The sequence below is a fragment of the Brachyhypopomus gauderio genome, chromosome 7 (genome assembly GCF_052324685.1).
Source record: "Brachyhypopomus gauderio isolate BG-103 chromosome 7, BGAUD_0.2, whole genome shotgun sequence".
Taxonomy (NCBI): Eukaryota; Metazoa; Chordata; class Actinopteri; order Gymnotiformes; family Hypopomidae; genus Brachyhypopomus; species Brachyhypopomus gauderio.
In genome coordinates this window covers 29,548,345-29,574,884 of record NC_135217.1, presented here as the reverse complement: position 1 = coordinate 29,574,884, position 26,540 = coordinate 29,548,345, and the positions used below count along the sequence as shown (strand labels likewise).

Sequence of the window (26,540 nt, the reverse complement as noted above, 5' to 3'; positions counted from 1 at the left end):
TAATCCCCGAGAGAAACAGTGCAGTTGTGAAAGCTTTGTTCGGCCCCCACACGCGTCTTATGAGGAGAACCTTAGCTTGAGGGCAGCTGGCCCCTCCAGCTGAAGGGGCCGTTGTCGGTACAGGCTGAGAGGAGTTGGGGTCTGGCCTCGGTTCTGGCCGCTCTGCGCGAGTATGCAGAGACTTGCTATTACACGCTGCGTATCGAGGATCAATACTGTACGTGCTTCTTATTTGAGCGCCTGAAGAACGGAAAAGGCCGGAAGCTTGCGTTCGTTTTAGCGTTCGCTACCGTGTTCTGGGGGAAACTGCTCGGTTTGTATGGATCTAAACTTAAGAAACACTGATATCCCTGGTTTTGACAAAATCTTTTAGTTGGAATAACAAACATTGAAAGAGTCATGTCAAAACAGAGAAATATTGGCATCTCACTGACAGAGCCCATCATCTCATCTGTTCTTACCACTCATCCATTAATGCAGGCTATGAGATTTAGCATCGTAGGCTATGATACTTATGTAGCGAGGCAAGTGTGGCCTAATAAATGCTATGAAATACAACATTTGTCTTTTTCCCCCATCTGTGAAATTAACCCATTTTCCCCAAGAATCTTGTATGGCCTTATTCTGATCATTTTAGTTTGATGCCAAAAAGCCGATTTCCCCCCAAATATCTTGGAGAAAAAAGAATAAGATGTTTGGAAGTACTCAAAGGGCAAGGAATCCTCCCTAAATATATTACAATTTGTTGCTAAATAAGTAAGACATAAACGGTCATGATTGTCTAAAAAGATTTTTAGAGGTTACCGGTAATGCTTGTTGCCTGTCGAAAAAAATAGCGATGGACAGGTTTCTTTAGGCAAACTGGCAGAGTGAGCAAAAGTCTCATCTGTTGGGTCGGGGAAGAAGCATCAAGTCCCTGTGTGAGACCAACAAAAGACTGAGAAACATAACCGGGCAAGTCCGATTTGGCAACTTGTTCCGCTCCCAGATGCAGTAGCCAAGCGGAAGCTATTTATAGAGCACCCACTCGTTTGCCGTTGAGCGTGGTGGCAGAAGCAAGCGCTCCGCTATAACGAGCAGGTGCTGCGAGCGCACGCAAACTCGCCGAGAAAGAGGGGGACGACGGTCCAGCTTAGGAAGAGACGTCAGAGCAGCCTGCACAAAGTACTGGGTACCGCTTCTCGCTTTATTTAGACACGGAATAAAAATAAAAATAAAAAAAATTAAGTAGTGTAATAATGAAGTAGTAATAAAAAAAAACTCATCACCTTTCAAACATGTATATTTTTAAATGTGCCTCGCGTTTAAGGACATCACTATCAGCAAAATGCAGCCAAACAAAAACTAAAGCTAATTTTGGCAGTCTTCTGTCGACTTGAGTTTTTTGCTAGAAGGAAAACACACAGGTTTGCGGGGCCACCTGTGGGTGTGCCGAGACCACACATTTGTGGGGTTTTCCCCAGTGGTCCCGGCACAGGCAGGTGACCTGACGATCTCAGGTGTGTGGGAGGCCAGACACGGATGTCTCATCCAGATCCCAGTGTTGGCAGAGAGAACCACTGTAATGAACAACTCCAGACAGGTCAGCATCTCAGATATAAAGGGTTGACGCTGCTGTGAATCCCAAAAAGACAAAGTCTGGGTTTACATATAACTGCATATTGTAAACCATGCGGAATGAAGAAAGTATAATTAAACGGGTATTCAAGTGATCAAAAACAATGCCGGAATGACTCTGTCTGGGTAAGCTTATCAAAACCAAAGGCCAAACAGTGACAAAATGTGCTCCTCTACGCAGTCCCAACAGCTGTGTCCTGATGGACGCTAACCCCACATTACCTACGTCACTTAGAATCCCAAATATAGAGCAGAAGATCGTCACATCAGTAGGAAATGTTCCAATCTGTGCAATCATCTTGCACAATGATTTAAAAAAATGGCCCACGAGGTCTATAAAGACTGATTCTGGAGGCTGATTCTGCTCAATTAATCACATTTCTCCTAATGTTTATGAAATAATAAAGCTTACTGGATCTTTAACACAACTTTTTAAAGTCCTGAAAATTTTTTGTTATTAGCCAAACCAAAGCAACGTATCGTCGTAGCAACACCAGTTTGTGTAGTGTAATCTTCACCTTAATATTCCTTAGGCCAAGTCCACGCCAACACATGTAGTCTGGAAAATGAGTTATTTTTCATGGGTTTTGCCCTTTTGTGTTTTCCCCAAGTTCATTCTGAAAATGAAGCTTTGGTATTATGGTGTGAATAAGGGAAAACGTAGCTTTTGGAAAACACTGATGCAAGGTTGTCGTGTGACTTTCCAAAATGGATGAAACCATTGTGACACTATTTACTGCAGTTGGTATTTCAATGTTTATGTTTGCTGCTGGAATTCGTCCAGACAAAGAAGCAGTTTGTCTTCTTTCTCGCCTTTCCTCAACTGACGGCTATGTTACGTGACTGCAGCATGTAAGCATATCACATGGACATAAAAGTCATAGGTCAGACAATGGAATGTTTTATTGTTGATGGGAAACCTCAGAAAACAGACAAAAGAATCCAAAACAAACACAGCATTTCCCAAATGACCAATGCTAGTGTGAACTAAGTTGGAGTCTTGATCTTCATCTAAACTGGGTAATCCATGATGAACTATGCAAAGTAGAACAATGTAGCAGATACTTTGGGCAACAGAGCGCGAAAGATAAGCAGAGCTGCAACTCCCAAAGCTGAAACTCCCAAAGCTTTCAGTCATGGTCAGGGAGTGCAACCTCCCAATCACAGAGCTCGACACTGACTGACCAGAAATGCTCATTTTGTCATAACCCTAATTCAGCCACCTTGGTTTAATTGTGTGTGTGTGTGTGTGTGTGTGTGTGTGTGTGTGTGTGTGTGTACAGTGGAGGGGCACCTGGGGTCGACAGGGCCTGCTCCTCTCCCTCATTAACACCCACCCCAGTGCAATTAATCAAGCCCTGATCGTGTCAGCGACTCAGCGAGTGTCACCTCACGCCCAGGCCTCTCATTAGCACGCGTGCCAGGGTGACTAATCGCACCCTGGGCCTCCCATGCACTTGGCCGTCGCTGCTTTTGCACAAGCTCTGCTTAGTTTGGAAACTGAGCAAAATGACAGCTACTGTATGTCCTTCATCGATCATGCACAACCAGACTGCCTGGAAATGCGGCAAGAGACGTTAAATGGTCACGAAAGAAGAAATTGTGAGCTTGGACTGAGTTTCACCTTTCAATTCCTTAAAGGGGCAAAACCTCACAAGAGAGAGCCAGAATATCAGGCTCTGGTCAGTGAGCGCTGGGTCTCAACACGTGTCTGTCCCCACCGTGACCTCGCACACCTGCTGATCGGCTGCCCTCTGTGAGGACACCAGCTGCTCTACCAACACCACCCAAATCAATAGGAAATGACCAAAGTGCTGAGCTTAAGAAAAAAAAGTCTCTGAAACTCAACCCTCTGCTTTGCCGCAGCGGTCTCAAATCCCCTCCGTTTCTCCACGTGCCCCAGCCAAGGAGAACCCTCTCCATTTGAGCGTATGGGGAACTTCAACCCCTGGTCATGCCTCAACCACTCACGTCTCCGCCTCGTCTCCGGGGCGCGTGCAGATGTGCACACGTCTTCCACCGTCTCCGTTCTAAAAGCGGCGCGCATGACGGTGAAGCATCAGACGTCACACACGGAGCAGGATTAAATATATCTGCATGACTGAAAGGGCCCTCGCGGGTAGGGCCGGACCTGCCGGGTGTCCCGCTCTCCCCCCCCACACACACACAGACACATTGTATTATTCATCTCCCCCACACAGATGCTGCAAAGTGTTGGATATATATATAAAATATTCAGCTCCCATTGATGTGGCCATGTGGAAGGAGGAAAACAGAGAGTCAAGAAAGACGAAGAATAAATAGCTCGGGGAGACGCCATTGGCTGAGGGTTCAGACCGGGAGTGCCGCTACGCACTGGTGCACGCAGTGCTTGGGGAGGGCTGCTGTCTGGAGACTGCTGGCGGTCAGGGTGGGGGGTCACGTGTCGCAGTGCGTTTGACCTACCCGCCGCTTTGGCATTTAGTCCAGGCGAGTGAGAAGCAAACACTACCACCAACCGGGCCAACTGGGCCGCGGTGGAAGCGGGCCGAGCTGGCCTACCTGCACGGGTGCTGCCATTTTGGTCACTGGGGTTTGCTTTATTGACTAACCTGGCCAACAGTGACTGGAAACTGGGAGGCACAGTTTATTATGGTTTCATTGTCACTGCCTTGCATAGGTAAACATCCGTGTTGCATTAGTTGCATTTATAATGATGCGTCTTTTAATTTAAATGAACTTCATTTTGGATTATAGATGATGAAGTTACACAAAATAGACCATAAAGGTCAAGTGTGAAGTCAATACAATTTGCTAAATTATTCACACATAAAACAAAACTAACAACATCAAAACACAACAAAAAATCTAAACCCATAGAAGCTGTGGTAGCTGAAGTATTCACTAAGTGTAATGTATGGTAAGCTATGAACACTTCAATTAGTTCTGGCACATTCAATTGCCATTAGAAGCCCCCCAATTAGTTGAATAGTGTCCACTTGTGTGCAATTAATGCGAGACACAAACCACGCCACGTCCCCCATGAGTCGAACACCTATCCAGCTGAGGACGTTCCGTCCGGACATGTGGGTTGTCCCACAACGTGACTCAAATCAAATCAAAATAGTTTCGATTGCATTGAGAGACCACCTAATCAAATCCATTTTGGTAGTGGTGGTTTAGATATGTAAAAGAATGGGGAAAAATTACTGTGGACACATTCCTGGGTGTCTTGAAGTATGCCTGTCCTTCAAGGAGGACCTTGATGTACCTTGATGTACCAGGGCAGTCATGGCCTGGTGGTTAGGGAACTGGTCTTGTGACCGGAGGGTCGTGGGTTCGATTCTCAGACCTGAGGCCATGACTGAGGTGCCCCTGAGCAAGGCAATTAACCCTCAATTGCTCACTTGTATAAAAAAAAAAAAAAAATGAGATAAAAATGTAAGTCGCTCTGGATAAGGGCGTCTGCCAAATGCCGTAAATGTAAATGTACCTCATGATGGTGGAGTTCATTGTACATGTGCAATGACAAAAGTATCTATCTATCTATGCAACACGTGTGTTAACAAGTCTAGAACGTCTAGAACATAAAAAGAGAACAGAAGGTTCACATAAGGTGAATGATTGGCTATTGGCCACTGAGTAATCTGATGAAACAAAGACGTATTTTAATATCAAGTGGTTTCACCATCACTATAACTGAAAACACCCCGCCTCTTACTTATGAGCACTGTGGCATCCTATTGGTCAGGATGTCCAGGAAACACATGTCAGGAAACACATCATAGCATCCTGACCTGTCATTGGTGTTCTCTGATTATGTCACACTTCGATACCAAATCTTCATTCGCGATGCACATAATTGGTCTTGGCACTGGAACTGTGTCAACTAATACAAAATCTGGGCTAATTCATGCAGTCTGATCCCAGCATAACGTGTCAGATCACTGCAATTTCAATGCAGCTGAATTTGAAACCACATCTACACAAACATCATGGAGAACAACACGAAACACGCCCGAGACTTATTTAAATAAATAAATAAATCACGGTGTTGTAAAACAGCAACCTAGATTTTGAACATTCTATTGAAGACCATTAAACACATTACTAAGAACATGGTAAAAAAAAAACTCAGTCCATCCTAAGGTTTAAGATTAAAGAGGGCAGAAAACAGAGAGGCAACCAAGGGACACATGAGTTTCTCTGACAGAGCTGGAGATCTGGAGGCGAGATGATAAAGGCTGCACACAGGACACTTCCCAGTCACTCCACAACGCTGGGCTTTATGGGACAGTATAGCAAGAAGAAAGTCGTTCTTTGAAAGCATGTTTGGAGTTCACCAAAAGGTGTGTTGGACACTCAGCAAAGTTTGGGGAGGAGGTTCTGTGGTCTGAGGAGTCCAAAATGAAACTTTTTAGCTTGGCTGTAACATACTATGTAAAGAGGGAACCAAACACTGCTCATCAATCTGAGAATACCATCGTAGAAATGAAGCATCGCTCTCTGGGGATGCACAGAAAATGTGATTTTTCACATTCATATTTTTCACAAATACATGCATCAGTCAAATTGTATATAACTACAGAAGTAAGATGTTATTCCACTTTGTTACACAACAAAATGTGAAAAAAGCTTCAAAAGTTGTGCGTGTGAATACTTCTGCAAGGCACACGTACATGATGCCTATTGCCACTGGCTTCCGCTTACTACCAGCAACACCAGCACATCTGGCTGAGGTGTTCACACACAGGAGAGTCTTCAGAGCCTCTGCAGGAGAGTCTGCAGTACCCAGTCAAACCCAGAACTACACGAGGATGACTAGAACATGCAGGTTGGCTGGATTTTTAGAGGATGACTGCTTTGTTATCTGCATAACATCTCATGTGTGGGTGTGACTGAACAGGTTAATGTCCCAAGCATTAGTAGTTCAGGCTCAGAGACGAGGCTCAGAGGTCCCACGCACCACATTCATCTGTGAGGTGGTGGTGGTGGTGCCGGTGGGGGTAGTGAGGACTCAATCAATGCCCCCATCTATATCTACAGCTCACAATGATGCCCACTAATTGCTACCAGTGCTGGTAACTGTTCATAGTTACTGCTTCCAGCTTCCCTAAAAGAGATAACCAGTTCAGTTCCCTTCATGGCCATAATGTCATGGGAATTGCATTTAAGGAAATGGTTGAACATCAGTTAAATTTGCATATCCCAGCAGGTATAAAGACTGCAATGTGTGCAACCACTGAGAAAGGTCCGATTATGTTTACATTTTCTACAAAAAAGTGGGAAATTCACTTCTAAAGTGCTAACAAATTGTGCTTCCTGTAGTTACACAATACAGTGTAGGTATTTACATAGATTCCTCCAGTCAACCTTACTCAACACTATCCACACAACAGCATGGTGATAACAGCCTTAACCATCTGTGCAAACGCATTCTTGTCCCGTCTTCGACGTTTCAATAACATTCAGCCTTACAGCTGGAATTCACGCTAGAAAAAACTACAACAGTAAAACTAATTAATCCTAGCTCCTAAAGTACGAAATGTTTACTTTCAATTCTGTAAAACCACCGTCCAAACTTTCTGCCCATAGCCACAGTGTTTGTGCAACATGACTCCTGGTTCACCGCTCGAGTCTGCGATGAAACCTCGAGGCCTTGTCAACGCTAACAGCCATTTGTAATGTCCAAGGGTCTTGAGTTCCTGGTCCAGACTCCTGAAGCACTTCCTTTGCAAGGGAAAAGCAGGCATCTCCGCCTGGGTCCAATCAGGCAATCAAGCGGACTTCAAAATGACAGCATGTCAAACGCCAACCGTTATACAGCAGGAGGGAAGTGCCTCTCTTTCTTTTTTCAGAGTGGAAATGGATTTCTTTTTATAACACAACATATTCATCGTAGTCAACAGTCAACAGAAGAGGCTGTGCTTTTATCAAGACTGTTCATGTTTACAGTTTTGTTCGCTATCTTTGATGGATTCTGGGATTGAGGCCGATCTCAAAGTGGGAATTAGGCGGGATCTAGCAGGAATGTGCCCCTGTGCAGGCGGTGACCTGGTTCTCTGGGAATAAGAGCAGGCCTCACTACCAGAGAAGGCTGCTGAGGACCTTCGAACTCTCATGGCTACGCAACACACCGACCAGTAAGGTGCTTGCACATGGTGCCAGAGCTGATTTGCATACGATTTGTCAAGGTGCCTTGGCAGGCTGGCAGTTGAGATGTAGTGGTAGGGTTCATTCACATCAGAGGAGGCATGAGAACGTCCTCTCTCTCTCTCTCTCGCCTGGTCAGGAACTGAGGCTGATTTTAGTAATAGTTTGCTGTTTGGATTTTAGTCATGCACATTTAGCTACCATTTCTATTTTTGCATTTAACTGCATTTGGCTGATAACTTTGCTATTGGAAACCTCTCTGGTATTTTCCTTACCAGTTTACTTTAAACCACAATAAAGCATCACAAAAGACAAGAACAAACAAATGCCTAGCACATGCCATGCCAAAAATACCTGCTTCTGGTAGGCACCTTTAGCTTCTGCTTAAAGTGATATTCTGACGTGTAGCTTCAGGCAGACGTTTACAGGGAAACGTTATTATTTAAAAGGTTCAAAAAGTCGATTTTGTGTATATAGCGCCTTTTACAACCCGCGCTGTCAAAGTAAATGTTTACGTGCGCATCTAATGGTCGGGCCCACATGCATACTCATCAAGCGAGTGGCAACATTGCGATCATTTTTTCATGCAACCATTGGGCCTATCAAGTGACAAACGCTCAGGCGGAGGAGGGTATACCGTAGCAGTCAGTAATCTCAAAATGTTATTTTCCAAATTGGCGAGGACACTCCCGTCAGTGTTAGATGGCATGTGCATGTAGAGTATTTCTCTCTCCGTGCTGTACTTTACCAGACATCCTGCACCCCTATAAGTTCGCAGCCACCATGCTGTGGGTCAATATACTTTTGCTACCAGCAAACTTTCCTCACACCCCTATGAAGATCCCACCATATATGCATCATATACATATGCATATATATGCAATACCACACAAACGCCCCAGTTAGTTTAGTGCCACTTTGTACCTTTGTACGGCTAACCGTGTACAGCCACGTCACCCTGTCAACATCTACATTTGATAAAGGAAACTGCAGTGTGCTTGACAAAAGTCTGGAATGTCTCAGTCCTGTGCATCCGACATCAATATGTTAAAGCTTATGAGATCTAATTAAGAACATTTTGCCGTGTCAAACCTGCGTGGTGCGTCCCAGCACCGGTGGGCTGCAATGACAGGACGGCGTCGCGTGCAGCTGCGGGCCAGATTCTGTTAGAAACCGCGTCACGGAGAGCTCGCGCACCGCCGCCCGTCAGCGACAGAATGTAGTCCATGTTCAGTCGCTCTCAAATCGATTATTCGGTCGGCTAACCGAATAAACGTCGTCAATATCACGACGACATCGCCTCAGTGACCGATATAAGCGCGAGTTGGTGTAATATGGCGAAATATCAGCACGTTGAACTAGGAACCGAAACAGACACCAACAACTACAAAACTTTCTCTCCCCCCCCCGGCGTCAGCAGCTGAACTAACCCCTTCAGTGCAAAACTGCGCAGTGTGTCGTAGTAGTCGTAAAAATCCAGTCAACTGCATGTTGCCTACTCAATCAGGACACTAAAGTTATTTTTATTAGTGTAATATAGTTTCATACACTCCATATTTTGTTTTTATTAACGAACCCAATGACTATAATTCGCCGCGGCTTTAACAACTTCTTGGCACGTCGCAAGATTCGTGTTCATAAGCCTTTTTTCTGCATCTCAATCGCACATCACAATTAAGGGGTCAGACAACTAAATTGTCTTGCAATCATTGCAAAACCGTGTGTCTAACACCATGTTGCTGCTATCTAAAGTACACCCGAGTGGCCCCACCCGCGGAAACCTCCGGGTGTCGTCAGATCAGAGGCATGAAGGGGGTAAAACACAGTCAGTGGAGCAGAGCAGTGTTTAATAACTGGGGACCGGGTTTATGTAGTGGAAGGAATAGAGCCACATGCGTTATTCATAAGGAATGATATTGGAGAAAATTGATATGGGAAAAATAATAGAATAGGCTTCATGCAGCATGCTTTCAACACTAATGAAAGAAAACAACAACAACAAAAAAATAACTAAACCAACCAAACAAACAGAAAAAGAACAAAAATCACAGTATAACTATAGTGTGGTGAATTTCTAGCCTCAGGAAAAGATGAAAAATAAAACCATGATGGCCACATGTTACCAGGGGCATCCTGACACCGGCGGGGTACTCTAGACCCAGGCAGTCTGCTCCAGGTCCAGGCAGTCTGCTCCAGGTCCAGGCAGTCTGCTCCAGGTACAGGCAGGCTGCTTTATGTGGCTTTGTCAATATTTACACTTGGTGGGGGGAAAAAAAAACTTTCAATGTGTTTAAAAATAAGTTTGGAATGTCTTAATTCACCTTGGGCTAGTTGTTCCAGGCACGGGAAGGTTGTTGGACAGACTGTTCTGGGATCATACAGACTGTTTGGGCAGATTGTTACAGGCCTGGGAAGGCTGTTGGGAAGACTGTTCTGGGATCAGACAGGCTGTTTGGGCAGAATGTTCCAGGCCCACAAAGGCTGTCAGGGCAGACTCCTCCAGGGCTTGACAGGCTGTTTGGGTTGTTCCAGAGGACATAAAGCCGTGCACCAATCAGCATTCTCTCTCAACAAATGGAGCTGACATGAGCAAAACTTTATCTAAATATGTAATCGCCAGTGTGCCATGGCACGTTGTATCAGGGAGAAAGTCATGTAGTCCAGAGAAGAAGAAATTGTAAGAAATTGTCATTTTTGCAGTTAAAGCATAAGCCCATCGCCAATGCAGGAACCAAATACTTTATACACACACGATATGGAAGAGATATGGAATGGAATAATTTCAACACATTCAGAGTCACAATAATATTTCAACCCACTTACGGCTTGGAGAATGTCTAATCAGTGAAAAGGCCATTCTACAGCTCTCATCTCATAAAACGTGAGCAACTGCTGCTTGCTAAGACATTTTTTTTTTTACATTTATCAAGTTAATTACATCCCATGCATTTCCTGCAGAATTGAACCCGTCCCAACAATCACGCCACACAGACACCTCCCCCTCTGCTGGTGAGTTCCATTATTGCGGGCAGACTCGAGAACCATAGTTTAGAGCAAATAGCCACGAGCAAGTTCAGTTGTCTTTAACACCTCAACATCATAAATCAAGACAGCTACTATACTCTGTATTAATAAACACACTTGCAGCTATTACAGTGGAGGCTGCTGTACCTTTTCAGTAATTAGTGACTTGGCCAGGAAACTATTGTCGAGATTAATGCCAACATGGCAGGTATTAAAAAAACAACTGCTGAGAATCACCACTTGGAGCTCATTATCATTGTAGAAGCACTGGGCCGATGGATTAACACAGAGTCTGAGGCCAACATGATAAGATGTTAGAAAACAAGTGTAGAAAACCCATGACGGGAGCTTGGTATCGATCAAGCGGCAACCAAAAATATTCTGCTGGAACAACAGGAGGTCCAGGAAGGCCTGACTTGGAGCCTAAATATGGCTGGTGGAGGCGGGGCTTAAAAGCTCTGTGGTTTTTGTCTTCATTGTGACTTCACAATTCTAATTAAACTTCATTAATTCTAATGGGAGAATTACACGCGTTTTTAAAGGCCACTAAGGCTGTGTGATGGACCACGCTGGGCTTTTATCTGGTGCACACCCGCATATAAATGTCACCCAGCGTGGCAATCAAGTCATCTATTACATGGTGGACTCAAGGAACACTGTCATGTCTGTGGGGGAGGATAATGGGGTGAAAAATAGAGGAAGAGAGAGTGAGAGGAAAGAGAGGAAAAGAGGTAAACATTCACCGTAAACCTGCCCATGCACAGGGACACCGAGACCCACATCAGATCTTAAATGGCCATTGATTAGGGGTCCTGGACCAGCCCGGTTGTAATTAAGGCTCAGTCTGAACTGGTGCAAGATCCTCTCTGCTCATTCCAGAGACGAGGAAATAAAACCAGCCTTAATAGCGCAGGGAGACAACAGCAAAACGTCTCCCGTCAATCCCAAATACCACATCTTTCCCATGATGCTCTCCTCTCACTCCGTCCATTGCGTGTTAACCGAATCTCTAACTAAAGTCCAACTGAGTATAATTCATTCGTCATGTGCAGCAAATAGCTGGATAAATAGCTGGATAAATGAGCATTACGTGGTTTGTGCATTGTGCTCTTTAATGTACTGGATGGATAATCCAATGGGGAACTATGGGGTATAAAATTAAGAATTATTTGCGCTGATCTAGTATTGTGATATAGTCATAAGAATTTAATCACTGAAATACGAAATGCTGTCATTAGCAGAATCACTGTACTTCAGTGTTACAGTAGTAACCCAGGACGGGGAACGGTTCGTGATATCAGCTACACAGCTGACACATTTTTAATGGACATGTTAAATGAGAATGTTTAATAGGACTCTCTGTTCAGAAGGGGACACAGTTTTACTGGGGGTGAGGTGTTGGGGGGAGGAGGGCCCTGGTGTTGGGGGAGAGGAGGGCCCTGGTGTTGGGGGAGAGGAGGACCCTGGTGTTGGGGGAGAGGAGGGCCCTGGTGTTGGGGGAGAGGAGGGCCGTGGTGTTGGGGGGAGGAGGGCCCTGGTGTTGGGGAGAGGAGGGCCCTGGTGTTGGGGAGAGGAGGGCCCTGGTGTTGGGGGGAGGAGGGCCCTGGTGTTGGGGAGAGGAGGGCCGTGGTGTTGGGGAGAGGAGGGCCCTGGTGTTGGGGGAGAGGAGGGCCCTGGTGTTGGGGGAGAGGAGGACCCTGGTGTTGGGGAGAGGAGGGCCCTGGTGTTGGGGGAGAGGAGGGCCCTGGTGTTGGGGAGAGGAGGGCCGTGGTGTTGGGGAGAGGAGGGCCCTGGTGTTGGGGGAGAGGAGGGCCGTGGTGTTGGGGGAGAGGAGGACCCTGGTGTTGGGGAGAGGAGGGCCCTGGTGTTGGGGGAGAGGAGGGCCCTGGTGTTGGGGAGAGGAGGGCCCTGGTGTTGGGGGGAGGAGGGCCCTGGTGTTGGGGAGAGGAGGGCCCTGGTGTTGGGGAGAGGAGGGCCCTGGTGTTGGGGGGAGGAGGGCCCTGGTGTTGGGGAGAGGAGGGCCGTGGTGTTGGGGAGAGGAGGGCCCTGGTGTTGGGGGAGAGGAGGACCCTGGTGTTGGGGGAGAGGAGGGCCCTGGTGTTGGGGGAGAGGAGGGCCCTGGTGTTGGGGGAGAGGAGGGCCCTGGTGTTGGGGGAGAGGAGGGCCCTGGTGTTGGGGAGAGGAGGGCCCTGGTGTTGGGGAGAGGAGGGCCCTGGTGTTGGGGGAGAGGAGGGCCGTGGTGTTGGGGAGAGGAGGGCCCTGGTGTTGGGGAGAGGAGGACCCTGGTGTTGGGGAGAGGAGGACCCTGGTGTTGGGGGAAAGGAGGGCCGTGGTGTTGGGGGAGAGGAGGGTCGTGGTGTTGGGGGAGAGGAGGGTCGTGGTGTTGGGGGAGAGGAGGGCCCTGGTGTTGGGGAAAGGAGGGCCCTGGTGTTGGGGGAGAGGAGGGCCCTGGTGTTGGGGAGAGGAGGACCCTGGTGTTGGGGGAGAGGAGGACCTTGGTGTTGGGGAGAGGAGGGCCGTGGTGTTGGGGAGAGGAGGGCCCTGGTGTTGGGGAGAGGAGGACCCTGGTGTTGGGGGAGAAGAGGGCCCTGGTGTTGGGGGAGAGGAGGACCCTGGTGTTGGGGAGAGGAGGGCCCTGGTGTTGGGGGAGAGGAGGGCCCTGGTGTTGGGGGGAGGAGGGCCCTGGTGTTGGGGGAGAGGAGGGCCCTGGTGTTGGGGAGAGGAGGGCCCTGGTGTTGGGGAGAGGAGGACCCTGGTGTTGGGGGAGAGGAGGGCCCTGGTGTTGGGGAGAGGAGGACCCTGGTGTTGGGGAGAGGAGGACCCTGGTGTTGGGGGAGAGGAGGGCCCTGGTGTTGGGGGAGAGGAGGACCCTGGTGTTGGGGGAGAGGAGGGCCGTGGTGTTGGGGGAGAGGAGGACCCTGGTGTTGGGGGAGAGGAGGACCCTGGTGTTGGGGGAGAGGAGGACCCTGGTGTTGGGGGAGAGGAGGGCCCTGGTGTTGGGGGAGAGGAGGACCCTGGTGTTGGGGGAGAGGAGGACCCTGGTGTTGGGGGAGAGGAGGGCCCTGGTGTTGGGGGAGAGGAGGGCCGTGGTGTTGGGGAGAGGAGGGCCCTGGTGTTGGGGGAGAGGAGGACCCTGGTGTTGGGGGAGAGGAGGGCCCTGGTGTTGGGGAGAGGAGGGCCCTGGTGTTGGGGGAGAGGAGGACCCTGGTGTTGGGGGAGAGGAGGGCCCTGGTGTTGGGGAGAGGAGGGCCCTGGTGTTGGGGAGAGGAGGGCCGTGGTGTTGGGGGAGAGGAGGGCCGTGGTGTTGGGGGAGAGGAGGGCCCTGGTGTGGGGGAGAGGAGGGCCCTGGTGTTGGGGAGAAGAGGGCCCTGGTGTTGGGGGAGAGGAGGGCCCTGGTGTTGGGGGAGAGGAGGGCCCTGGTGTTGGGGAGAGGAGGGCCGTGGTGTTGGGGAGAGGAGGGCCGTGGTGTTGGGGGAGAGGAGGGCCGTGGTGTTGGGGGAGAGGAGGGCCCTGGTGTTGGGGAGAGGAGGACCCTGGTGTTGGGGGAGAGGAGGACCCTGGTGTTGGGGGAGAGGAGGACCGTGGTGTTGGGGAGAGGAGGGCCGTGGTGTTGGGGAGAGGAGGACCCTGGTGTTGGGGGAGAGGAGGGCCGTGGTGTTGGGGGAGAGGAGGACCCTGGTGTTGGGGGAGAGGAGGACCCTGGTGTTGGGGAGAGGAGGGCCGTGGTGTTGGGGGAGAGGAGGGCCGTGGTGTTGGGGGAGAGGAGGGCCCTGGTGTTGGGGAGAGGAGGACCCTGGTGTTGGGGGAGAGGAGGACCCTGGTGTTGGGGAGAGGAGGGCCGTGGTGTTGGGGGAGAGGAGGGCCGTGGTGTTGGGGAGAGGAGGACCGTGGTGTTGGGGGAGAGGAGGGCCGTGGTGTTGGGGAGAGGAGGACCCTGGTGTTGGGGAGAGGAGGGCCGTGGTGTTGGGGAGAGGAGGGCCCTGGTGTTGGGGAGAGGAGGGCCCTGGTGTTGGGGGAGAGGAGGGCCCTGGTGTTGGGGGAGAGGAGGACCCTGGTGTTGGGGGAGAGGAGGACCCTGGTGTTGGGGGAGAGGAGGGCCGTGGTGTTGGGGGAGAGGAGGGCCGTGGTGTTGGGGGAGAGGAGGGCCGTGGTGTTGGGGGAGAGGAGGGCCGTGGTGTTGGGGGAGAGGAGGGCCCTGGTGTTGGGGGAGAGGAGGACCCTGGTGTTGGGGAGAGGAGGGCCCTGGTGTTGGGGAGAGGAGGGCCCTGGTGTTGGGGAGAGGAGGGCCCTGGTGTTGGGGAGAGGAGGGCCCTGGTGTTGGGGGAGAGGAGGGTCGTGGTGTTGGGGGAGAGGAGGGTCGTGGTGTTGGGGGATTCTGTTGCTGCAGTCACACACTGCCAGCCTCACTTACACACCACACCTAATCCTCTGGGGAGGAAGGATTTCATGTTCATCCCAGCAGGAACAACACACACACACACACACACACACACATATGCATGCAAACATTACATAATCAAGAAACACGGTTCACACATACACGCAAACACATGGAGTGTGATCGAGAAGCATGCTACGCGCACACACACACACACACACACACACACACACACACACACACACACACGGGTCATGGTGGTGGTGGTTGTGAACCTAACAACACATAGCAGCCAGTGTTTGCCCCTCGTGGCGACCCTTTCACAGTCCACCGGGCCGACTAACTAGAGCGCGCTGGGCCCGGCGCCTACGCACTGTACAGAGAACACAACTCATGTTCCCATCACAACAAGATACAGGCATTAGTAAATCTTAGGAGGACTTTTAATGCAGCATTAAGTGAAGTGAAAGGGGGGGTGGGGGTAGGCTGGAGTATGGCCCCCGGGGAAGTCTGTGTCTGTCCTGTTGGCATGCTGAGAAAACCCCTCTCGGACACTCCCCCGGGGCACAGTGGTGCTGGGGTGTTGGGGGTGCTGCTGACTGTTAGAGAAGCGCGAGCTGTGTGTCTCAGGTGTAAAGTGAGCAGTCATATAATAGCCCAGATCGGGCTGCCTCATTGGGAAAGTGCTGCTTTCACTCCCCGCGCCTTGACAGCCGCGTCTAACACATGATTATGCTGTCCAAGCCGCAGCGGCAACACATGAATATTCATGAGGCGAAAGGCACGGAAGGTGCGGGGGCTGGAGCGATCACGGAGGAAGGGGTGTGAACGTTTATGGCGACTCCCTCCAAAACGGGGCGGACACCGCCCACCTTCGCCACCCGCCCACAGGCTAGGGGCTTGTGTGAGGACACGTTAGAATGACGCAGATTGTTGGCCACGCCCATAGGGAGGAGTGGTGCTCCAGCAAAGGGGCACTGCAGTATGGCACACCTCCACGCCTCTGCCTGGGCCCAGGGGACATGGCCCGAGTGGTTTTAATCACACACCATTTCCATCATCTGGCCAATTGACCCCAGTGGCTGTTAGGCTGGAAAGGCAGGGACCACAATTACCCAAAAGCCCCGTGACGGCCTCGGCCAATGAAATTGCAGTGGAGCCATCATGGGTAGTCTGCTGTGAGGGCTGTGGACAGGAACGACGCCTTACTGCTGTCGCCACACTAATGTATATAATGTAAATGTAAATGTGCCGTATTTTGTCAATTGTGATTTTTTCACCGCAATCGCAAATTTGTCCTCCGCTTTTAACCCATCTGTGCAGCTAGAACACACACACACACACACACTAGTGATTACTAGGGGGCTGTGGATCACACGTGCCCAGAGCGGTGGGCAGCCCTAGCCCGGCTCCCGGGGACACACTACCAGGCATCTGGTGATATTTGCCGGAGTAAAAAGAGAGAGAGAGGAAAGAAGGAGTAGACAGGGAGGAGGACAAACAAAACATACTCTTCTGTGTAGACAGACAGAAAGAGAAGCTCAGAGGAGTGGGGAGTGGGAGGGGTGACGGAGAGAAAATCCCAGAACAAAGATAATCGCATCAGAGTCACTGAGCTATTTCTAGCAGATAACCCCACCCCCCCCCCCCCCCACACACACACACACACTGATTGTGTTAGGTTCTGTATCAGAATATCCCCTCCCCCAGTCTCTCGCTGCCTTTCTGTTGCTGTGACAGGGCCCGTTTCCGGAGCCATGCCTGGAGCTGGGCTTTTACAGCCACTATGGCACCCGGACGCTCGTATGCCTGCCCCCTTGGCGATCATGCCCCGCATGCCGTGGTCCCGCAGAGCGGAGGCGCCTGGTCCCGCAGAGCGGAGGCATGCCGTCCTGTGAAGCCAGCACGAGGCCCAGCAGAGAGGCAGCACACGGTCCCGTAGAACGGCACTGTGAAGTCCCGCAGAACACCGGCGTAAGGTCTTGCAGCCTTTGCAAAAGTGCCTGTTTCACTTTATCACCTGCTGTCCCGCTCACTGTACAGTGATCTCACTTATGAAGGGTTTGCCAACCATCCCCCCCTAGTGCCACAGAAACTCTGCCCCACCGTCTCCCCGAGAGGTCGTCTCCCAGACCACCTCATTCATCGCCGTCTCCTCTGTGGCACAACCTGGGGGACCTGCAGCTCACATAGTCCTTTAACAGGGTCACTCGCTCACCACCACAGCCCTCCTGTGAGGGCACCAGACACCACTTCAGACACGTGGTGAGAGACGGTCCATATAGACCGGTGTGAAGACCATATCTGGACATATAATTTTAAGTGGGTTTTTAGGCAATTAACTGTGATATCCATAAACAAGTACAATTTGCCAGTTTAGGATTATTTATTTGGGGGACAGAAAATGCTTCATGAAGCATTTTGGAGCTATTAATGTTAATACTAAAGGGACTACGATCCCCAGGTGCTATGGGGGTTGACATGTGATACACTGCATATTAATTGTTGGGAGGAACTGGACCCCCCCCCCCAAAAAAAAAGGTTTGAGCACATTGGAGGTCCTGAAGCTGAACTCTTGTGAAGAGACACTTACTTCCCCCTGGCCTGGGATTAGGTAGCATGGAGCTACGACCAACACACACAAGCACACACTTCCATCAGGTTCCTGGGTATATTAGTGGGCGTTCCCCTCATTGTGGGCAGAGGATCCTGTGTGGAGGACTGTGTGTGTGTGTGTGTGTGTGTGTGTGTGTGTGTGTGCAGTTTGGAAGGTTGTTTGGGGTAGGGTACACAGGTGACATACAAAATAAACCCAATTCATCTGCTGTCGAGTCATTATCCTCTGCTGGGGGGGGCGGTTTAATTGCTTTCTCTTTGCTGACAGACACGGTCATATATTTCACCATTATGTTAAGCCACGGTGCGTGAATCGTAATGGCCAAACGGCTGTCTGCTTTCATTTGTCCGCTGCGGAGAGAAAGGAGAATTGACAGGTGCCTTGAGATGGGGGCGACAGGTGGATAAGGCGGGTGAGGAAGGTTTGCCACCAGCTAATGGGGAAAATGAGGGCGAAATTAAAAACGGCAGCAGAGTATGACGGAAGGGCAGAACTTTCAGATCCGTTCTGCCGATTAAGACGCCAGAACATACTCTCTTCTTCCTGTCCCTGTTCAGCTGAAAATGTATAAAAACAGTTTGAACGTGTTTTCAGAAGGAGTCTACTTAGCCTACACAATGATTTGTCTCCTACTGGATTTGGTTCAGTTTTAGGGCCTCATGTACGGCTTCAGTGTAGATTTGCTGGGTGTTTGGGTGACATAACTTCTCCTCAGGAGGCTTCTTTCATATCATTCCTGCACTGATTTCACAAGACGTTTGTGTCGCCACTACAGAGTGGAAAATGCCTTGCGCGTTTTGGATGTTACACAGCCGGAGGACACGGCGATATTACAACCACTCACTGCATAATGAGCAAGAGTTTGGAAAAAACTTGATCGTGCAAAAATAGCTCTTCATTTGGGAGAATATTGCTTCGAAATATGTAATAAATGTTCAGAGTCAGTGATTTGGGAAGGAATGCCCAATGTTTAGATGATATCGTAGTTATTTTGCCTCACTGGCTTTGTGATAATATGATGCAACTAAGGTGTGTATGGTAACACAGTACTAAAGGAGAAAGGGGATGTATTAAAAGATGAGAGTTCATTTGGTCGTTTTCTGGTTGCCAGGTTCCTTCATCAATCTTCTGGTGGATTGTCATTTAAAGGTGTACGAATGCTACTTGGGTGTCAACTATCATGTCAACTGAGGTGCATTTAAAAAAAGACTAAATGTATGTTTCAAGAGTACAGTTAACACAATCAACCCAATGAAATTAACAGTCCGCCCACGACATTGTATCAATTCCCGATACACTGTTGCCCCTGTTGGAATTGACTGTGAAGGAGAATGTACTGACTGGGATGGCCCAGAGAGCAGGACAACAGGACAAGGAGTTCAGCGACATGCGTGAGCCGGAACAGGCCTGTGGGGCGCACACGCACACACCACGAGCCCGGGCCGAAACTCCAACGTCTGTGGTTTCCCTGGGAGCGGAGGAGCGATCGATAGATTGGCGAAGAGACGCCGGAGGAAACCGCTTACTCTTATACTTAAGATCCCCGCGATCAATCGCTGCACCGGTGCACAGCGGGGAGGAGAGCGTCGTCCGGTCCGTAAGGAGGAACCGTGCCCTGGCATTTATAAATTGAACGCGTTGAGTGGAACCCTGGAGTGCATGTGAGTGTGTGTGTAGGTGAGAGAGAGACAGAGAGCAAGAGTGTGAGAGAGATATTGGACCAGACAGAGTAAGATAGATAAAAAGCAAGAGAGAGAGATGGATAGAAAGACAGAGAGGGAGAGAGCACCAGTTGCCTTAATTATAGGCCCAGGGCGATAAATCTGGCCTTACGTGTCCCTCTGTGAGCACATGGCTGTAAATCCAGGCTTGAATTCAGAGCCACAGCCAGGAAAGCAAACTGTTTGCATTCTCGCCCATGAACCACGCCGTGAATCTCAGAGACATGTAGCTCTGCTGCCCAGAGAATATGGGATGTGTTGGGCTGGTGAAAGAGGGTGAAGAACACAACAAGGTGGGTGGACACAGTGACTAATCAACGGAGCTTTTATTGGTGACAAGACTCAAAGATACCTAAGGCCTAATTTGCAAGCCCTCCGTCTCTGCAATCATCAGGGTTTAGTACTACCTACATGAAAAAGTGAACTCGTAATATGCCTGTGCAATACATATCGCTCATCACGATATTGGTCTTTGCGATACTGATATCACAGAAGGTTGCAAGATGAGCCAAGTGAAAAAGATATTTTTTACTGCATGGAGTATTCCGACCAAAGTAAAGCCCTATCCGGACGGGATTAGTTTCTCAGGGGGTCCTGGGGTAATTTTCTCTTTTACGGGGGGTCCTCTGTGATTTTAATCCCGTCCGGAACGAGCATGTCCGTGTTTTTCTCAGACGTCCTCAGAGAAAATTACAGGCGGAATTACCTACTGTTTTTCGCTGTACTCCGTGGTCGTCTGGTAATTTTAGTCCCGTCCGGATCCACATGTCTGAGTTTATACATGCAGACATCACCTCGCGTTTAATAAAACAGCTATATGTCCACTGCCACGCACCGTAGTTACACGTTGGGCGCGCGTTTTCACGGAGATCCACGTAAAGACAGCGGCGAGCGAAAATGGATTTACTGGATTTTTTAATGGATTTATTTTATTTTATTTAACGGATTTATTTAGCTATTTACATTCATTAGCGATTTTTTATAATGTGTTTTCTGTATTGGTTTAACAAAATAGCTTAACTTAAACGGAGATCTTAAATGCTGAACTGAACAGTAGTAAAGTTAAAAGTTAAAAAGGAATCATCAGAGTTGGCAGTGTGACATTATTAAACATGCTATCACGTGACAAGGCGATGTCATGTGACCGAGAAAGCCAAAAACTCACGGGTCCTCCTGTTTTTTCAATTGCTGTGCGGATGCAAGAGTTTTATCACTGAGTACAAGGGTGAAATATTTTTCACAGACGTCCCCCTGAAAAACTAATCCCGTCCGGATAGGGCTAAAGACACTCAAGATCAGGATTCTGTGGGTGTTTAGATGACTCACAGTGTGCGGATAGTATACGAGGTATAAATACTTTTGGTTGATTTTGAACCAAATAATATCAAGGTCTTGTTAGCTTATCATTTTCTGCTGGCCAATGGTTTTCCATGTAATTAGTATTTAGAATAGTTACATGCAAATGTTGGTACCCGTATAAACGAGCCATTTGGTAAGACAAAACAAAGTTTTCCAACAATGTCCACTTTGATGCAGGGAGCATGTTGGCACTGATAAATATCTTTAGATGTATCTGGGTCACTTAAAAAAAAATAATGTTGCCACGTGTGACAAGACCCAAGTCCCCCTCCCCCACAGGGAGGACGCTGACGGATGACGTCTCTCCAGACCTGGTATGAATCATCTCCAGTCATGGCCGTCTTCAGTAATATTTCAGTCAGCATCTTGCAAAGGAGAAATGCGTCATCTTCACACAGGACCAGCCATCCTAGCTTCACACACCATTACAATGCTGGAGAGCTGCTTTGTGATTTAACCATATATTCAGTTAAAATGTACTGATTTATTTTATATGAAACTGTAACGTTTGAGGGAGGATGAAAATGCAGACTGACAAAACAAGAGAAAGAGAATTGACGGTGCGCTGAAACGCTACAGCAATGTCACAACAGTGTGACTGCTTGCAGGGCAGGGGTGAAAGGTCATGCCTGTCCTGGTGCAGCCTGCTCCCTTCTGTTTACAGGGCACATTGATCCTGAAGGTCAGCCTTTACATACAACGGGTTGTTGCAGAATTGATCCGAACGAACACACACGCAGACGTTTGCGTGCGTACGCACACGTGCGCACACCCATGAGCGCAAACGCATACGAGCACACACACACACACACACACACACACACACACACACACACACACACACACACACACACACACGCGCACACACACGCACTTGGAGTAGTTTGCACTTTTATAGTACCATGGACACGGAGGAGCTAAAGAATGAGGTGTGTGTGTGTGTGTGTGTGTGACGGGTTTCTTCCTGCAGAGAGAAGAGCGGACCGCTGCGTTGCGTCTTCACCCGAGGCTGCTGGTCTCAGTGTGAAGCCCGGACGGGTCTGTCATATGGTGGCGCTGGAGGCCCGTAGGCTGGACCCTGCTGGGTACGGGCAGGATGTAAGACCTGCTGATGAGTGACCGACTCCCTTCTGGACGCTGCTGTTAAGAATGCCTTACGGCTCCGTCGAGGGTGAAAACCCTCCGCACCCCAGGCTGAGAAACACCAAACTACAACTTCAGTGTATTTGTGAATGTTAGCAAAAATTATGACTCGGCAAAACTAAGATTTACGCAATCCCACTGCCCCCCCCCCCCCCAAAAAAAGGGAAGGGAATTAAAATACATAACTCAGAGCTGGAACAAAGTGCACAGAGATGCCAGAAATACCCCCCGTTAGTGCTGGGCCAACATCGAGCTAACCAATCTCTACCCATTTTTATTTAGTGTCAACAAAACAAGCTGTTCTGGGTGAGGTATTCCCTTAATCTGCACAGATATGTTGATCTTAACGAGGCTAGCGCTCAGGGCCCAGCACTGATACGCGATGAGCCCTCAAAGCCATTAGAAACCTCCCCGCCGGGTCTGGGAGAGCCTCGGGTCATCTCCGAATGGGCGTCATAAGCCTGACCTTCGCCCTGCTTAGTGGTCCTTTACTGTTCCTGCCTGTGTGATAGATTCACACCCCCACAGGTCTGAGATGGAACCTCCTATTAGACGTACACACAGAGATCTGATGGGTCTCATCTGTAGGGAAGAACACCTCAAACAGGCAGCAGTTTTTGACCACATCATCCATCAGGGAGTTAACGCAGCAGCTAGGGATGTCAGGGAGCTAAAGCTTCGGGAGCTCTGGACCGAATGGAGCTCCCTGCTGAGCAAGGTTCTTTCTGATTCCATACATTTTTCCAGTTATCCAATTTAATGATCGTTGCCTGAACAGAGGATGACGTGTCATTACGGATCCACTGCCCCCCCGAATGAAGGATGACACCTCTTTCCAGTGACAAACACTCCTGTACCAACACAAGTGGCTGTCAATCATTTTTCTGAGGGGGAGTTGTCCTTCTCCTGCCGATGTTCTCATTGGCTGCGGCACTACAGGGGGGTGGGGAGAGGGGCGGCGGCTGCCCTGATTGGTATTCACAGGTTCTACTGCGTGGTGCATGTATCACCAGATCCAATGGCATTAGAGGGTCACGAGCACTTAAGCCCCACTTTACGCAGGAACACAAGCCTCCCCAAACCTCTCAGGTGCTCGCCCATGCGATGGATCCGTTTCACGGCTGCGGCCGCCACTACTTTGTCCCCCGGGTGAAATCTCAAGCCCGGTCGCCCTGAGAGAAGGCCAGAACCGTGTGGTCCACAAGATCTACTCAGTCGCTGCTAGCTGGAATCAGCCAGGCGGGCTGGTGGGTGCTTGCTCCCCCCCCCCCCAAGCAAGATACAATGAAACAGTATAACGGGAGTGATAACTCAGAGAATGAGATCACAGGGTCAAGCTGTGAGGACCCCTGCTGTATGTAAACATGCCCAGTATAAGAGTGCTAATTTGCTTTTCTTAACCATGGCCAGAGGAGGGAAAGTACAGGAGGAAATGTAGAGCATATGCAGTCCTGAAGAGGAAGTTCTCGCGTATGTCATTTAGTACAGGCCTTATCAGAATCCATGCAGTTATGGGTGATGAACATACAGTTCACTCTTTCAGTCTCTCTTATTAGGCTCCTGAGCCTCTCTTCTCCTCCTTTCCAAAGGTGCCAAAGTCCAAAGTCGTAGTGTGCTCCCCCCTGACAGGACATCGCTCCACCGCCCAGCTGTTGCTGGCGTCCAAGACTGTTCCTCTGTCTACAGCGCCTCCACCCTCCTCTATCTCCGACCCCTGGAGCCTCCTATTACCGGGCCTCGAACCCCTGCACCTTACTGAACCTCCAACCACGGCTCCTCCTACAACTTCATCTCAGGACACACGCTCTGACCTTCTCGGTCCCGTTACGGCGATGAATCGGGCCCACGTAACTCGGCTGTGCCACGCTCGGAGATCTGGGCAGAAACCTGAAGGAGATGTGGAAATGGGAGGTGGAAAGAGCTTCGGTGATGTGCAGACACAGGCGCAGGGCAGGTAGTGAAAGCTGGTGCAGAAGATCGTGAAGGAGGTGTTTGCAACCACAATATGGCACTAATTCAGGGCTTGCCACCCTGTCTAAGCACGTGATGTTCTTCTCGTTTTTTCAGGATATCCTAAGTATCAAAAATGCGATAGAGGAACCTTCTCTTAGCATGTTTATACTTCTGGAGCTATGACCAAATTCTATCAGACTCCATTTTACCAAGACAACAACAATTTTCTTCGCACATCCCAAGGACTAAGGCCCTTTCTTTTATTCTCTTTATTTCTTGTTCATTATTGTTTATCATAATTATCTTCTTTACATGTTGCTTATGTCATGCTTATCATAAACAAAATTGTTAACTACGTCTAATTGTGATTACTAGAAATCCTAAATGAAACAATTAGACAAATTATGTTAAATGTACTAGTCTGTAACTTCACGAAAGTAGGAAAAGAAATAGTGATGATGTAACCACTGTAGCGTACTACTTGTAACATTCATTCAAAGACCATGAGGTATGAAATAGCTTCTGAAATGTAGGATTGTTTTATTCTGTTTAATGAAGCTCGTGGTGAACCACCTTAGAATGCCCTAAAGGAATTTCCTCCCTATTGTTAAAACAAAGAGTATTAAATATGCATGAACCTTGAAAGTGTTGATATTTTTAGGGAATATAGAGTTGAGGTATATATTTATATTTTTTAAAATGCAATTAAGTTTGTGCCTGGGTCTGAAAAAGAAAAATAAAGCTTACACACACAGAAACTAAAATGTTTTATTTGTTCCAAGAAACCAAGCCCTCTCCAAGATCTTTCTAAGTGTCAGATGATCACTTTATTGTGACCTGTAGGCCTACTTGAGATGAAAGCAAACTCGAAAAAGACTGAAGTTTTGTTGTGCGGCCAGTGTTTAATCAGATTTGGGAGTCGGCCTATGGAACCAGTCCTGTTACCTTCTGGAATGGACCTACACATCAGACCAGCTGGTTCTGGCAACTTCAGGAATCACATCTAGCGGCACAAGACGTGTCAATCATCAAGCATGCAGGCGGGCGAACCAGCAGTAGAAATGGAAGTCTCCATTATCCGTCCAGACTGTTTGATTTGTATGACACTGCAAAAGTCTAAGGCCGCCATCTCGTACGTTATCATTTGGCATCGGTAATGATTCTGTACGTCAATGCCTTAGAACTGGATAACACAAATGCTTTCACACATCTGATAAGTACCAAGTTTGCTCGGCTCACCGTGAATCTTGTTTGGGTTGGTTTTAAACGGTTTGTCTATAGCTCCATGTTAACGGTTTTGATACTTCTAGTCATTATTTACATATTCCTCAATTTCCTTTATGCATTTTCCTTTATCACTGATCAATACACGTGTGCTTAGATGCACTGCTTGTGATTCAAGAGTCGTATTCTAATTCCAGGGAGTCGAGACATAATCATGTTGTTGAACATCTGACTTTTATGAGTTGAGACTGAATTAACATTCATTAATGAAATAAAAATGAAAATGAATAAATTTTCCCTGCTAATCAGGGTGGTGTCCCAATTAATCTTCTCAGTTTTGATGGTCAATTTATGAAGGTGTTAATACTGTTATATGTTTATGAACTTAAAGAAATTATGAAATTCAGGGGTGTTTGTGAGATGCTTATGAGGGGGTTCATGGTGAATAAATAACATCAGTGACACACACACACACTGATCACCGTGCCCTACTCGTGGGTGGTTACTGCAATGGTTACTGGCAAGATTCCTCCATCACTCAGACTAAGACACAAATAATAATAACAAACCCTCTCTAAGTGATGAGCTTCTGAAACGAAGATGAGTTTGGTTTCACAGAACAACTGCAGACATTACCAATCAACGACAGAATCCCAGCAATGCTAATGCAGGCCTTTAATCTTAATGAAATCTTAGAATTATGGATTATAGACTGCGGCCCCAAAGTGTCGTGCCATGACGTCAAATGCGCCCTGCACAATGCCTGAAGCACTGTGACGAGGAGCTGTACCTTCTCTGCGTTCATCAACACAGCCGCTAATTTCCTGCCTTTGGAGCCTTATGCCGAAGCCAGGTGCTAGAGTCTGCCCTGCAGGAGCTGTCAGGGGCCTGTCAGGGAGGTAGCCACCAACCCTGCAGTCCTGTCTGAGCACACCTGCCACACAGGCTCTACTCTACCATACTCTACCATACTATACCATACTGCCTCTACTGCTGCCTGAATGGACCCTCCCTGAATACATCCAATATCCCTTCATCACTTCACATCTACATGAAAACTTCATGAAACATAAGTGGTCTATTGGTCTATTTTGCAGACCAATACTCCACTTATAATCATATGAACGCTGCTATAGAATCCACGTGTGAAATTATGCGTTGTGATGTCAGGACTGAAAGCTGTCTACTGACACCCCAGACTGCGAACCTCTTACATAAACCTTCCGACTTTTGCAAAATACAGAAAAGAGAGCTTTGAGCGAGCGCCAGGCAGAAACCATCCCACAAGTCCCAGTCCTGTCTTTCTGCTCCCGTCTCTCCTCCGTCAGGGGCCTGTCTTCCTGCGGCCCGGCGGCGCACCCCAGAGGTTCGC

The 26,540-nt window shown here is 48.7% G+C and overlaps 1 protein-coding gene and 1 long non-coding RNA gene across 5 annotated transcripts in view; one reads left to right on the top strand and one right to left on the bottom strand.

The window, feature by feature from the left end:
- LOC143519525 (uncharacterized) overlaps window positions 1-24,651 on the top strand; it is a 40,953-nt gene extending 16,302 nt beyond the window's left edge. The window contains exons 3-4 of the long non-coding RNA XR_013132460.1: window positions 21,819-21,933; window positions 23,581-24,651. This is a non-coding gene — a long non-coding RNA (uncharacterized LOC143519525). The remainder of the gene's footprint in view (window positions 1-21,818; window positions 21,934-23,580) is intronic.
- The window catches only part of oxr1a (oxidation resistance 1a), a 135,048-nt gene that overhangs the window by 31,233 nt on the left and 77,275 nt on the right, over window positions 1-26,540 (bottom strand). The window contains exon 1 of one of the 4 annotated variants that reach the window (XM_077013072.1): window positions 8,842-9,180. The exons of the other annotated variants lie outside the window; for them this stretch is intronic. Within the exon in view, the coding sequence (XP_076869187.1) occupies window positions 8,842-8,977 (136 nt within the window). The 5' untranslated portion in view covers window positions 8,978-9,180. Of the gene's footprint in view, window positions 1-8,841; window positions 9,181-26,540 lie in introns of those variants that run through there. 4 annotated transcript variants of the gene reach the window in all.